This window comes from Lycorma delicatula, chromosome 5 (assembly GCF_047948215.1).
Source record: "Lycorma delicatula isolate Av1 chromosome 5, ASM4794821v1, whole genome shotgun sequence".
In the NCBI taxonomy this organism is placed as follows: Eukaryota; Metazoa; Arthropoda; class Insecta; order Hemiptera; family Fulgoridae; genus Lycorma; species Lycorma delicatula.
In genome coordinates, this window is record NC_134459.1 from 79,342,952 (window position 1) to 79,358,090 (window position 15,139).

Genomic DNA, 15,139 nt, shown 5'->3' on the forward strand with positions numbered 1-15,139 from the left:
TGAATATATATATATTTATAGTCTATAATCTGATGACGATACGTATTATAAATAATAGTTCACAAGCTTTCCTCTTTTCTTCCACTGAATAAGTAATGTATAAAAATTGCATATTGCACTTCTTTACGTATAAATTTTTATCGGGTAATCTAAATTATTAGATAAAAATAGAATGAAAAATTATTATTATTGTTTTATAGTTTATATAATTTCTAATCTATTATTTTTTTAAATATATTTCATTTTAACACACCGTATCATGTGTAATTTCTCAAATACCACTTCGTTAAATCATTTAAAGTTGGGTCTATTAGATTCTAGATTCAGTTAACATGTGAATTATTTGAAGAAAATAAACGGTCGTCTAACAGTTCAGGAAATAATAATCAAAATTGATTATTTAAAATGTCCTAATACGAAAAGTATTTTACCAGTTATTAGGTATATATATATATACGGGTATATCTAATGCGTTAAAAACTGCTGGCTCTAGATATTTATTTGACATCAAAAATAGCTATATTTTAAAATAATATTTGCCTTTTCGGTAAAAATTACGTTCCGTCAGCGGAGAAAATTCGATTGAAATGTATTATAATTTGATTTCTTTTATTCTAATTATCATAAGATTATCTAAATTTTAAATGTAATTTTATAGCCTACGTAATATGTTAGTTTGCTGCCGACAGACCGTAAAACGTAGACATGAACCCAATGGAAAACTAATCAAACGCTCGTTTTCAAGCGGCACCAAAAGAACGTACTGACTCCGAGCTCACTCTCGACCATACTTTCGTTAAAGGGTCAAAGAACAAGAATATGTTTAGACTTTATATTATAAATTAAAAAATTTTAATACTAATCAAGCCGGATTAGTTATCCATGATTAAAACAGTTGTTACTTAACCGTTTTTTATATAAAATTTTAATTTTATATGTGGTTTTTATATATGCTTATTTAATTTTATTTTAATTAGACAAGAAGCAGTTTTGCTCTATCTTGGCCGTTTTATAAACATTTTTTCTTACTTTGATTTTAATTTCTTTGATAATTCACATAATAACTGATCAATTTCATATATATTAGATAAAATTGTTTTTTTAATATCCTTTAAAAATATATTTCTACATTACATAAGTAATTAAGCTGTTATAAACTTAATTTTAGAAAATAATATAAATACAACAAAGAAATCAAGAATTAGAAAAAAAAATTAATTTACTTTATGTAAGCAAAAGATTAAACCAGTCTAATGATGGAACCAAAAATCTTTAGGCTAATTATGGGAAAAAATTCTCAACTAAGGCAGCTATAATACGTAAACAGATTCTTTACAATTCTCATATATAGCAATAAAACACTTTTTTTTTGCAAGGAAACGTTTTTTAACACATAAGTACCAGAAATGATATTTGTAACTCTAAAAGACGTTGTTGTATGTTTAAGAACCAATTTTGATACTCATTATAGTTTGTTGTGTTAATTAACGTTTTTAAGATTTTTACGCGTTTGCTTTTGTTTTATCACTTATCATTTTGGAAACGTTTGATTTATTCGACGATCGAAAAAATATCGTTATCGACGTTTATTTTAAATTATCATCATCATTTACAACGATATCTTACACTAACTTCGGTAATATTCGGCCTGGTCGATTGGTGTAAATTTATAATGTCATTTTAAGTTTATTCCCTCATTATTAGGGATACCAGTCTGACTACCATGCTCGACCCTGTAACGGTATATAAGATGAGCACTGTTGGTGCGGATGTTGTAAGTTTTGTCTCGGATATGCCGCCATGTTGCTTAATATGCTGGCTTGCTGGTGTTGTTGTGGATTATGAGGGCTGTGAGCCGCACAGTGACTACCGCCTCCAGGCTGTCTTCCGCCACCGCTGCCGTCTCCACCACCCCCGCACGGTTTACCATCTTTGACTAAAACTGGTACTGCTACTCTTCTCGGAGAACTTTGGGCCTGTTATTAAAAAAAATTATAATGCGATTAATATTACAATAAAAGTAATTTTAATAATTAAACTAATTTGTTAAAATTTTATCAAAAACAAAACATCCATTTATTTTCGACGAATAAATTTTATTCTTATTGTAAGCTAAGTTATTGTAACTTCGAGATTGCTGTCCGTATGATGAAAAACCTATAATCATCATAGATGATAATTACATACTGAATCAAAAAAGCTGACAAGTTACAGTTACAAGTACAGTTGTAGGACTTTCCCGTCACGCGGTTTTTTCTGATGCACAGCTTACACACACAAAACTTAGAGAATTTACAATTTTATTTAAATATAATATTTTATGTACATCTGTACGTCGGTGCTACACTAGCGCTCCTTATGGTAACAGGGGGTATTATTATCGCAGTGTACGATTTTGAAAAACTTTCTTTTTTGCAAATATTGTTATTTTTTAATTTCAACAAATGCCGCTAAGAAAAATAAGATCTTAATCTGGCAAAATCTGGAAATACTGAGGGTGACCGTGCGCGTCTGTAGCGCACGGTGCTACAGAAAGCGTTACGTTAATTTTTTAATTACAGTCTGTCTGTAATTTAAAAAAATTATAATGCGGTATTACAGTAAAAGCAAGTTGAAAAGTTGTTTAAATAATTTATTTTCAAACAATAAATATTTTTAATTATTTAGTATAATATTTTAAATATTTTTTCGTATTTAATTTCACATCTATTTGATCAATTTATTAAGTTTTCGTCAAATTTATACGTTTTTTATTATTATTTTCACTAATTATTATAATTAGTAACTATTATTAATTTACTAAACTCCTTGCATAATTTATTTACGTAGCCCTATAATTAAAGGTTTTTTTATTTGATTTCTTTAATTAATAAATCCGAAGAAATTTTTTGGAAAAAATAGGTTTTATTATTTATAATTTTGCTTTTTTTTCAACCAAATATTCAATTATTCTGGTGCATTTATGATGGAGAGATGAATCATTTGATATCTACTTTATGAAAATTAGTCCACTCGTTCTTAAATTACCGTTCTTCAATTTACGTCACAAAAAAAAAATAAAAATAAAAATATTGAGCCATTACCCAAATTTCTCTTATGTCAGGTAAAAGCTATGTTAATATTTTTATTTAGTTTTGAACTTTTGGATAACGATACGCTTATGTAATTATGAAAGAGGTTTTCAGTATATTTATCCTTACAGGCTCTTCAAATTATGTACAGTTCTTTCTATTCTAACGGTTAGGCTACTATTTAAATAAATAAACTAAACGATTTATGAATTTCATTATAATATTTTGTATTATTATTGTATATTTACAACAAATATTAAATTATAATCGAAATGATAATAATTACAATAAATATATTTAGTTTTTCTTTTTTGTTACCATGGAACAATGGTAGGTAGAATTTTAATCATTTTTATTTTGAACTTTTTTTTTTAAATTTTAAATTTCTTAAATTGTTATGTAAATTTCTATTTATAATAAATAATATTCTAGTTGTGAAGTTGTTGTTTAAGTTGAAAATTTAATGGTCTCAATCCCCCATACATAGAAGTAATCTGACAAAGTTTGGTCAAAATCGGTCCAGTAGTTCTGAAGATATAAGGTGTGAGACACCGAACCGTAAATTCGTTTGTACGCACACGTACATACGAATTTCCGGAAAATTTCCATCCGGTTTTTTGGGTTCCTAACGTGTCAAAACGTCAAGATCCGTTGAAAAACCGTACATGCCCAAATTTGGACGATTTCAACACTTTCCCTTCTACAGTTATAGCTCTGCTGTAGCGCTAGACGGAAAGTAAAAATTATACATAAAAATTAGATTCACCGTTCGTAAGACTTAACAAATATTCCATTATTATTGCCCTTCTCAGCAATAGAATAATAAATGCTCTTTTAGCAGATCTAAGAAGTTAAAAATTCCCATATGTTTTAAATTTTAACCGTGTTGTAGGATTTAAAAAATAATTTTATTAATAGCGTCCATTATAAAGCCACATAATAATTCTTATTTAAAACATGTTCATAAATAAGAAATCGCATACTATTTACAGAAAAGAACGAGAAAATATTTGTTATTTACTAATTATTCAAATAGAATCTATTTTGAAAATTCATTGTTTAACGCCATTCATCTTCGGTTAAAGAAAATCTTTCGGTATTAACTTTCAACACCAATGTAAATTGTAACTCATTGTATTTGGTTTACCATATTATATGAACATTATTTCTATCCTAAGGTATTCTGTAATCTGTCCAATCTCTAGTTTAATTTTGCTCGGTTTATGACTCTATTAAATAACGTGTCACTCTATTTCATAATATTTCTCTCATCCATGCAGCAGGGAATTCATACTTCAGTTGAAATAATTGCTGTGCTAAAAGGGTAATGAAAATAAAATATCAACGGGATGATGAGAAATCGTTTACAAAGAATAAAAATGTAGAATTTGGTGTTCATTTCCGTTGTTAAAAAATAATCATCATTAGTAGTTACGAAGGGATTAATAAAAATTGAACACAAATATATATATATATATATATATATATATATATATATATATATATATATATAAACAAAAACAAATCCTATGAAACAGTACAAAAAATGTCATGTGTTGGTAAAATTTAACAAACACTGATAACTGAAAAATAATTTATACAAACTTCCTTTGTATAATCCAAGCTGAATAGAAAACTATAAGTAATCCGAGCAAAAGTTTTGCTCGGAGCGAGTTAACTTTTTACATTTTTACAGGTAATTTTTTGTATCATTTTTTTGTTTTTTTATTATTAAATAATTTATTTATTATAATCAGTTTTGTATCTTTAATAATATTATTTTATATATATATATATATATATATATATATATATATTGCGATTGTTTATATCGAAAACTCATGAGTAATGTTAGATTTTCCCATTTTAAACAGTTGTAAAGATTCTTCTGGTTATTTAAAATATATACTTGTATATAAACTACTGTTTTTTGTATGCATTCAGTTTTCCTGCAATTATATAAACTAACTTAATAGTTATTTTGTCTTTACTACGAAAATTATTAATTTTGTAACTAAGTGTAATTCTTTTCACGTTTTTCAGGAATCATCTGACCGAATACTGTTTTATTTACAATTTGTAGTCTTGGTGATGTATTTTTATTTCTACTCGTATTTTGCCTAATATGAATCTGTGTGTGCGCGCGTGCGCGTGCGCGTAAGTATGTGTCATGTATCAATATAAACTTGTATTTGTTGATCGTTTATTTTATTTAAAATGTCATTTCTAAACGTATAAATCTGTTTTGTTGTTTAATTAGATTATTATTATTATTTTTGATTATATAATAATTTTCCCAGACGTAGTTTTTTATTGTCTTTATATGTTTTATTAATTTTAATTATGTGACTTCCGGAGTTTGATGATAGAATACATGGGTTGCTGTATTTGATGTGTAGCTGGGAGTATAATATTTCACTACTGCCGTTATGTGTTCTTTAAATTTAACGTTAATAGATTTTGTTCGGCTGATGTATTTTTTATCGTGTACATTACACCTGATATTATTTATACACTACTTAGGTAGTCTTTTGTTTTTTTAATCTATTTTATTAATGTTATATTTTAAAAATATTTTCGTAATTTTATTTACTTCATTATCATGGGTAAATCGACTTATTTTATTATTTCTTCATTATCTTTTTTTCTAATTTTTATCCTGTTTTTTAAGTCAGAAGTAGTTTTAACATTCTTTAATTAGATGTCAGTATGCAACCATCTGGGTTATCTGTATGAGTAATTTGAATATCTCGGAATGAACGTCTGTGTATTGGCTTTTGGTATATTTTCTATTTGGTATTTTTGTCATTTTTAATTAATGTAAGAATTTTTTTAGTCATGTACTCTTTTTATATAGTAAATTTATCTTTTATATTATTTATTTTTATTACTTACTAGCAGACCCGGCAATGCTTGGCTATTGCTAAATTTGAGTATATATATTGATTAAATGAACACAATTGAAAGTTTGATAAAATATTAACGAAATGAACATTACAAAACTTCACAAAATTTAACCTTTCCCTTACCATTTCCCTTTTCCCGTTTTCCTTTTTCTAATTTTCATTTTCACCCTATTCCCTTTCCCCGTTTCATCCTTTCCTTCCCCCATTTCTCTTTTTGTTGTTTCCCTTCCTCTTTCATTCATTCCTCTTTCTAAGATTTTTAGGTACTTTATGAATTTCTCTAAACAATATCATGATTAAAAAAACAAAAAATTGGGGAAATATTTCCCGAGGGTTTTGCATAGAAATACAGTCTATTTACACAAAACTAATCTTATTACATACTTTCACCTATTTTTATTGTATATTATAGTTAATGGAGAGAACATTGCCTACTAAATACGTTAGTTAGGACTAAAATACTAATACACTTTTAAATAAACTGTTCTTTCTTCTTTCCCATAATTGTGATGCTACTACGGCCGGCAGTTCAAACAAAATGTCCGGTTAAAGGGAAAGTCAGTCATTAAAAAACTTTTTAGTCTTGTCTTTGTGAATAAAAAAATGAACGCTTGATAAAGAGAAGAGCCCTTTTGTTAGTTTTGTGCTGGTCGAATACGCTTGCGTCTTCATTACAGTTTTACCCTTGTTCCGTTTGCTTTTACTTGACTTTTTTTATTCCCTATTTCTTATATCCCTTTCAGATAGTACTAGCAATGGTATAACATATCCTGCATATATAAAAATATTTAATGATAGTGTTAACTATACTATTATTAAAAAAGTAAATAAATAAAAAATTATCTGTACTTTTATTTACTATGCTTTATATGTTAATTTATCTTACTTGTGAATCATTAGGGAAATTTTCTAAATTTAAGTTGTTGAATTGCTTTAGAAACTACTATTATTATTGCCAAACTGAATTTAGGAAGCCGGAAGGTTTCCAAATTAGAAATACGGTTAGGTCTGATTTCTATATAACGTTACCTGTAGGCTAAGAATTGATTCCACAGCCGAGGCTAAAGTGGTCTCACGGCTGATCTTAAAATCTTAGTTATATATTTATTGTATGGTTTAAATCTCGTTCCGATATCCAGAAAATATATAGTTTGACTCTATAAAAAAATATTGCTTGGCTATGTTTCAAATTGCAACAAGAATTTTGACGATTTCGATATAAAAATATTTTTTTTTTAAAACTCTCGTAAAATATGTTTCATTGTAATTAATACTTTTATTAATAATTTTTAAGGTTCTGATAACTTTATTTACTACTAAACTACCTTGCCGGTCGCGGCTTCGTCCGCGCCTTATGGTTACTTGTGTTTCCCTTCGCGGTGAAGTTTTTTTTAATTTATATCTTTTAGTCAAATAACGGAGGCAGGTGCACCCAGTCGCGTCATACATTCAGTTATAGTAACTGAATTGGTTGAGCCGCAGCGCCGTACACTGTCGCACTCCTTAAAAACCGAAAAACTTCCTTAGTTATTTATCTGAAGAGGATCTTCAAGCGCAGATCTATTCAATATCTCGTTTAGTACGGTCGGAAGTAGGTACAATTTGCAGTCATTGTTCAATCCTTTTTAAACTTCCTTCTCCCCTTTCAAGGTCGTATTTCGAAAAACTGGAGATTCGTTTTTAGAATTTACATGAAAATTACACAATCAAAAATCAAGTTAATATCTTAATTTGTTACAGAGAAATTTAAAAAAATAGCTGGGTTTCGAAAAAAATTCAAAACCCATTTTAACTTTTTAAACTTGGAATTTCAAAAATATAGAAATTAGTTTTTAGGTATTTAAATAAAGATTAAACACACTAAAAATCAATTTTATATTTTCATTTGTTACTGAGAAATTAAAAATATAGTAAATTTCATTCTTACTCCATTTTAATCCTTGAAACTAGGAATTTCAAAACCTTTCTTCTTACACCGTAAGAAGAAATAATGTACATGAAGTATACATTACACACAACTTAATACATCTTATTTTTTGTATAAAGAACAAGAAAAATTGAAGCATAAAATTCTTAGATAAAGTACCAAAAATAGGAATATTTTCTGTATAATTACAGAAGATTTAATTATAATTAAATTTAAATGTTATGTTTATCGGAAAATTAAAACTTGGACAAACAAGTAAACGTTCACGTTACTTCTTTCTCGTATTTATTTAAACGACTGTCAGAGGATATCTCTGTTAATCCGAGTCACAAATTATATTGTCGTATAAACAAACTCGCGTTTGATGCATGCTAACACAAAAATTATATGCAGAGCACGCACGTACAGAATAGTTTCACGTACAGTTACGTGAAACTAACTTATTTTAGCCTGATTTTTGGTTTAATTAATTTTCAAAGAAAGTTAACATGCGTATTTTTAATTTCGTCCAAACGGGAAAAAATCATATTACACTTGATAATTGTCGAAAAATAAAATAAAAAGAAATAATTTTAAGTTGTAACACATTACAGTAGCGTTTCGTATTCCATTTTTATCCATTAATATTTATTATTGTATTCATAAATATTTTTAAATAATCTGCGAAAAGAAACCACTCTTCATATTTTTAAATACGGTGGAAGATATCAAAGATCATTCACCTCGAAACTAAGAGATTGTAAACATTAAAGAAAGAAAATTTAAACATTTCTTTTTTCTTTCTCTTATTTTGACAATAAAAAAATATATAAAAACAACTTTATTTAAAAAATAATATAATTTTTAAAAAATTCTTTTAAACTACAGGAAGAAAGATAAAAAAAAATACTATATTAGTCATATTTACCTGATTCTGTGCGTTTTGTTCTGCCATTGCTTTTTCTTTCGCTTGTCTTTTGCATTTATACCGATGATTTTGAAACCATATCTTCACCTGTAAAGAAAATAAGTATTTTTACTTAATTAAAGTTATTTTATTCCTTTTTAATTTTCAGAAATATTTTTTTATGTCGATAAGTTTAATCAGAATATTTCATTTCCTCTATCAAAAATAATATCTAATAAAAATTACAGTTTAAATTGAAGTTACATTATAAACTTCAAACAACAGGGGTAAATTTAACGGGAGAATTAAAGCGAATTTGCGTTCTCTAGGGTATTTTTTTCAAATAATTACTTTTTGTACCAATTTGGCCCGTCGATAAATATAGTTGAAAACATAAATTTAATTTCAATGAAAATGAATTACTTTTCTCATTGTTTTTGTAATCGTTATCTACTTATAATCAGTTAATTATCCTTCAGTACTATCTTTATCCAATTTTATTCTCTAAGTATTCCTGCATGTTATTTTATTTGAAAATGTTATTGTTATACCCAACCGAGAACTAGCAGTTAATATTGCTAAAGAACAATTTAGATCTGGAGTAACAGTGCAAGGTGAAAAGAAAAAGATACTACGATTTACTGATGATATAGTAAATCTAGCTGGGAGTAAAAAGGATTTAGAAGGAACAATGAACAGCATGGATGAAGTCCTACGCAAGAACTACCGCATGAAAATAAACAAGAACAAAACGAAATTAATAAAATGTAGTAGAAATAAGGTAAATGGCCCATTGTATATAAAAATAGGACGAGAAAAGGCTATCGAGGTAGAAGAATTTTGTTATTTGGGAAGTAGAATTACTAAAGATGGACGAAGCAGGAGCGATATAAAATGCCGAATAGCACGGGCAAAACGAGCCTTCAGTCAGAAATATAATTTTCTTATTACAAAAATTAATTTAAACATCAGGAAAACATTTTTGAAAATATATATTTGGAACGTAGCTTTATATGGAAGTGAAACTTGGATGAACGGAATACCTGAGAAGAAAAGATTAGAAACTTTTGATATGTGGTGTTATAGGAGAACGTTAAAAATCAGATGGGTGGATAAAGTGACAAATGAAGAGGTGTTGCAGCAAATTAATGAAGAAATAAGCGTTTGGAAAAATATCGTAAAAAGAAGAGACAGACTTACAGGCCACACATCTTAAGGCATCTTGGACAGATAAATGGGAAAACTGAGCAGGCAGGCAACGTTTGGAATATGTAAAACAAATTGTTAGGTATATAGAATACAGGACAGAAATGAAACGATTGGCACTAGATAGGGAATTTTGGAGACCTCCATCAAACCAATCAAATGACTGAAGACAAAAAAGATTTGTATATCCAACCTAAATAACGAAAATAATTTATTAATAAGATCAATATTTAGTTTTTAATAAGCCAAATAAGATAACTATAGAAATATTATTTTACAAATACAATACTTAATTTTATGATGCGTGCAAATCATTGAATTTAGTTATGTAACAGAAATAAAATATTATTAAGAGAATAGTCAATACAGAAGAAAGCATAATTTCGATTAAACAAACTTATGACCTTTATATTTCAATAATTGCTTTATTATTAAAAAACAATATAAATCCTCTTTGTTATTAAAAAACTATATGAGCAAAGGTTTGCTAAAAGTATCTAAAAGTTCAATTAGAAAATTTAAAATTGCAATTATGCCAGAAAAAAAGAGAAGAAAAAGATTTCGTTATTTATATTGATCTGACCAGGTTTAGAAATATTTGACGCGAGTCAAATATTTACGCCTATTTTATTTTCATGATTACTGGAAATTTTATCTCTAATTTTTTCTTAAAATTAAGAATTTTTTTCTAGTATCACAGGAAACATTTAGAGAAGTTTTTAAATATTTTAATTCTAGAACTAATTTTCTCTTTGGTGGGATATATTATTGATTTATTTGACGAAAAACGTATATACAGTGGATTGTTACTCGAAGATAAAGTAAATATCATTGTCTATATAAGTTTGTTATTTTACAGCATCCTTTTTCATTTCTTTTAAGGATGTAAAGCATTTGAAATACTCGTGCTAATAAAAGTAATCAAAGTTATTTTATCTAAGAGAGCTGTTCATTATATATCCAGTCCCTTTAAAAAACTAAATGAAGATGTCTATTGTAAAACTTAATAATAGCCGGCATTGCAAATGGCTTGGAACCAATGGCGGCTCGCGTATAGGCATTTTGGAACTGCAGCACCCTCTATTTCCACTTGATATTTTTCGATAACATTTAATATAATGAGTCCTTTTTTCTTTAATTCTTTCTTTATACTTGTACAATATATAATCTTTAAGCTTAATGTCAGTAGCCATCCCCCAGTTTATGAAAAAATACAAAAATCTTTGTATGGAACTGTGCGCTTCAATGTTCCAGCGGTATGGTATTTGGCTGTTGTGCGCATGCGCACATAGAAAGCCGCACGCGTGGTCGCGAGGGAGAGAGAGCACTGTCGCTCCCGAAGTGCCGCTCCTGGCGTGCTGGTGGAACGTAGTTTTTTTTTTACTTCGCATGTTATCAAAGAGAAAATTATTGATCTTTTCGCGCAAATTAAAACAAGAAGAATTGATTTCATTTTTAAATGAATAAATCAAGCTTGAACTGTAACAATATAGGTTAAAGTAAATAAAAAATGTTTGATTTTGTTCTTTTAGGATTTTATCGTGTTTCTGAATAAATTTTCTTTTTATCCATGTTTGTTTTAGACAATTTTAAAACAAAGGCTAAGACTTTTCTGGAGCAGGATCCCCACTAATTTTAACTACGTGCTGCCCCTGCTTCGAACGCTGATATGGAGTTGTCTTGTATCTGGCTAACGCTAATGGATATCATTTCATTCCTTAATTTCTCTGGTAAGCCTTGCGTATATTGAGTATTATTATTCAATAGAATGATTGTTATTTATTAATTATTATTCTTAAGAACGGCTAAGCCATTTTCAGAAGTTACTTACATACCTTGACAGGTCACTTTGATCATTCTATGTCGCACCGAAAGACACAAACATGGTTATTAGAACGAAATACATTTTTCGTATACTTTTGAAATAATAAAATTCCTAATAAGCCTATCTTAGATTAAAGGATTTAATAAAATTTTTAAAAATATTTTCTTTATTAGAAATGATTTATTTTGAATAAATCCTGTAGATTGCGTAAATAAGTTTGTACCTTGCTTTATTACGTCTTTATTATTTTATTTTTTTTTAATTTTGGCCTATCGCATTTAATTAGAAAAAATTTATTTTTTATTTACTTATAGTTATTCAAATACGATAGGGTAAATCTTATTGTAATTGTATGTAGAATTATCAGGCCTTCAGGCTTGTTTCGAATTAGATTACTTATCGTAAAGTGTATTATCCGTAATTAATTTACATAGAATTTTAGGAGGCGTTGTTATTGTACACATAGGATATAGTTTTATTTTCCCTTTATGTTATTTTTAAGTTAAATATTCCCCTACCACATAAAATGTCCCGCAGAGCGATTACTAATCTAGGGCGGTGCCATGTGGTTGGTAGAAAGGCTTTTCTTTCATTTGCCAGTTCAGTTCATGTAATTATGTATTCATCGACAACACGGTAGGGATTGAGGGACAAGCGAAGGGCGATTGTGCGGAAGGGATCTAAGTATCAGACAATGTGGCAGATGTGCATTGTTGTGATAAGTAACCCCTCGTCTTCTATTACCGCTCCACTCCATCTCTTTTACTTTACTTATTTTATCTTTAGTATACTGAACTCTGTACCCGGTCATATTATTTAGCCGGAACATTTTCTATAGAAATAATGGAAATTTGGTACCCTCTTCAATATTCAATCGACTGTAAAAGTCCTTATCGAATTTTGGAAGTTTTTAGTTGAAAAATTCGATTGATTTTGCTATAACAAGTGATTTTTTTTTTTTATTCAAAGTAAAGACCAGCTGCAAATAATATGTAAACGTTTGATTTTATTAACTTAAAAAGGTTTTTTGTTGAAAGTAATATTATCAGTGTTAAACGTAAATCTTTACAAATATAAATATAAATAATATCTAATATTCAATTTTTTTTCACCTAGATGTTTTTATGTAAGTCGATGTACGTATCTACTAACTTGTGTAAGTAAATTATATAATGTTTATACAATCAAATTATTCATTTAACTATAAAAAGTTCTTGGATGATTTGTATAATTTAATAATTTATCAGTTGAATAGTCTAATTCTGTAATAACATTACAATCCCTAATTTTTCAATTATTTATTTAAATGAACTTATTTGCTATTTGAAGTCCTTTGATTCCAATTCCATTAACAACACTTTAAAAAATAATATAAAATCTTTATTATAATATAATAATCTTAATCTCTAATCTTAATTTGTTCTATGTATTTTTAAGATTTTTTTAAACTTTCTTCGTGAGTTAGTGATATAATTTCTCATATTGCTTGACACTCACTCTCTTTATTCTGCTTAGCCTCCGGAACCACCGTAAGGTATTACTTCAGAGGATGAATAAGGTTGATATGTATGAATGTAAATGAAGTATAGTCTTGTACAGTCTCAGGTCGACCATTTCTTAGATGTGTGGTTAATTGAAACCAATCACCAAAGAACACCGGTATCCACGATCTAAATATTGCTTGACACTATATTGCTTTAACCTTAATTTTATTTTAGTTAATTTTTTCAGGTGCCACTGTCTCACCGCACCCAATCTCCAATGCAGATTATCATGAAGATCAGATACTAAATTTCTGGCGCGTATGTCCTCTTTTTAATTTATCCCATCATATATGTCAAGGGTGACCTCTGTGTTTCGTTTTGGCTGTAACCTATGTTAAAATCCTACACGGCGTTCTGTCTCTATTCGGTTCATATGTCTGAACCAACCTATTTTCGCTGTTGCATCATATCTACTTCGGTGAATATAACAGATATAGATTACTTTAATCTGAGTTTACTAATAAAAAGATAACTGGTAATAAAACCATGATTGGTAGAATGTAAAATAAGTCTTAATAGCGTGTTGTTTTTCTAAATTGTTCGTTAAAATCTTTTTTAAGAAAATCATTTTTGAATTATTTTACTGTGTATATTCATACAACAACGTTTATTTGTTTTCTTAAAGCAATATTGTAGTTCACCTCCCCGGAATCACTTTATCGAAAATAGCTTGTAGTTTACGAAAATTATATAACGTAATAACATCATATAATAATGAGAAAATTATTTATTCGCTAATTTTAAATATTATTTTTACTTTTCCAGCGAATATAGCTAGATCATGTCAAAAATAGGGATCGGGTTTTTTCCAAATCTTTACATTTTAGGTTCCAGATAGTTCATGTAGAACATGAAAATATATGAATGTATGTACGTGCGTACATACATACATATATTTCTGTGTGACGTGTTGCTTTTGGCCTTATAACTCAAAATTGACCGAACTTCATTCTTCAGATTTGGCTCAAATATTTCTATATATTTGGCATTCATCATAACAAGTTTGTTTCTGTTAATTCGTTAAGGGGGTGTAAGGAATATCGCAAAAAAAGCAATTTCGATTTTCCTCACTCATTTTAGAAAAACCTTTATTAAAATTTTTTTTTACCTATAATGCATAAATAAATAATCAAAATATTTTTTTTTCAAAAATCAATCCCCACCTCTTAAAATTTAAATATATTTTTTTCTTTTGTGGAATTTCCCTTAGGTTTAAATATTGTACAAACGTTTTTTGAAAGTTTATACCTTATATACAGAACTATAAAAAGTCTACAATTTTTTTAAATTATAAGCCTTACATCTACATTGCAGAAACAGTTTTACAATGAAAAAGCTGTTCAAGATGGTGTATAACTTGATCGACGTAGCCGGGAAAGTTGGGGAATACTTTACCAGCTTTGTTTTTAATATTATCATGGCAAAAACAAATATATAATAATACCATGAAACCTCACATCAGAAAACCGAAACTGAATATCCGAATAAAAGTAATATTCACCAATGTTTTCTTGCAGGAAGATATACGAGAATTTTCCATATTCCTACATTGTAAGTGTATTGGCATATTCTGTTCAAAAAAAAAATGAAATGTTCTGTAATCCTCCATATTATTGGAATATTTTTAATTTAGCTGTAGAATAACGACCAAATATATTTTAAATTTAAAATGTCCTTTTGCTGTTTTTTTTCTTTTCGAATAGCCCATTTAGAGGGCACGCTTAATCAATTTTTAGCCCGTGCTTCTTTCATTTTTCTAGAGTGGTGTTCTTTG

At 28.1% G+C, this 15,139-nt stretch overlaps 1 protein-coding gene across 1 annotated transcript in view; it reads right to left on the reverse strand.

Moving 5' to 3' along the window:
• Positions 1-1,264: 1,264 nt before the first annotated feature.
• LOC142324458 (thyroid transcription factor 1-like) overlaps positions 1,265-15,139 on the reverse strand; it is a 123,894-nt gene continuing 110,019 nt past the window's right edge. The window contains exons 4-5 of the mRNA XM_075365287.1: positions 8,812-8,898; positions 1,265-1,976 (exon numbers count right to left, since the gene is read on the reverse strand). Of these exons, the coding sequence (XP_075221402.1) occupies positions 1,719-1,976; positions 8,812-8,898 (345 nt within the window). The 3' untranslated portion in view covers positions 1,265-1,718. The remainder of the gene's footprint in view (positions 1,977-8,811; positions 8,899-15,139) is intronic.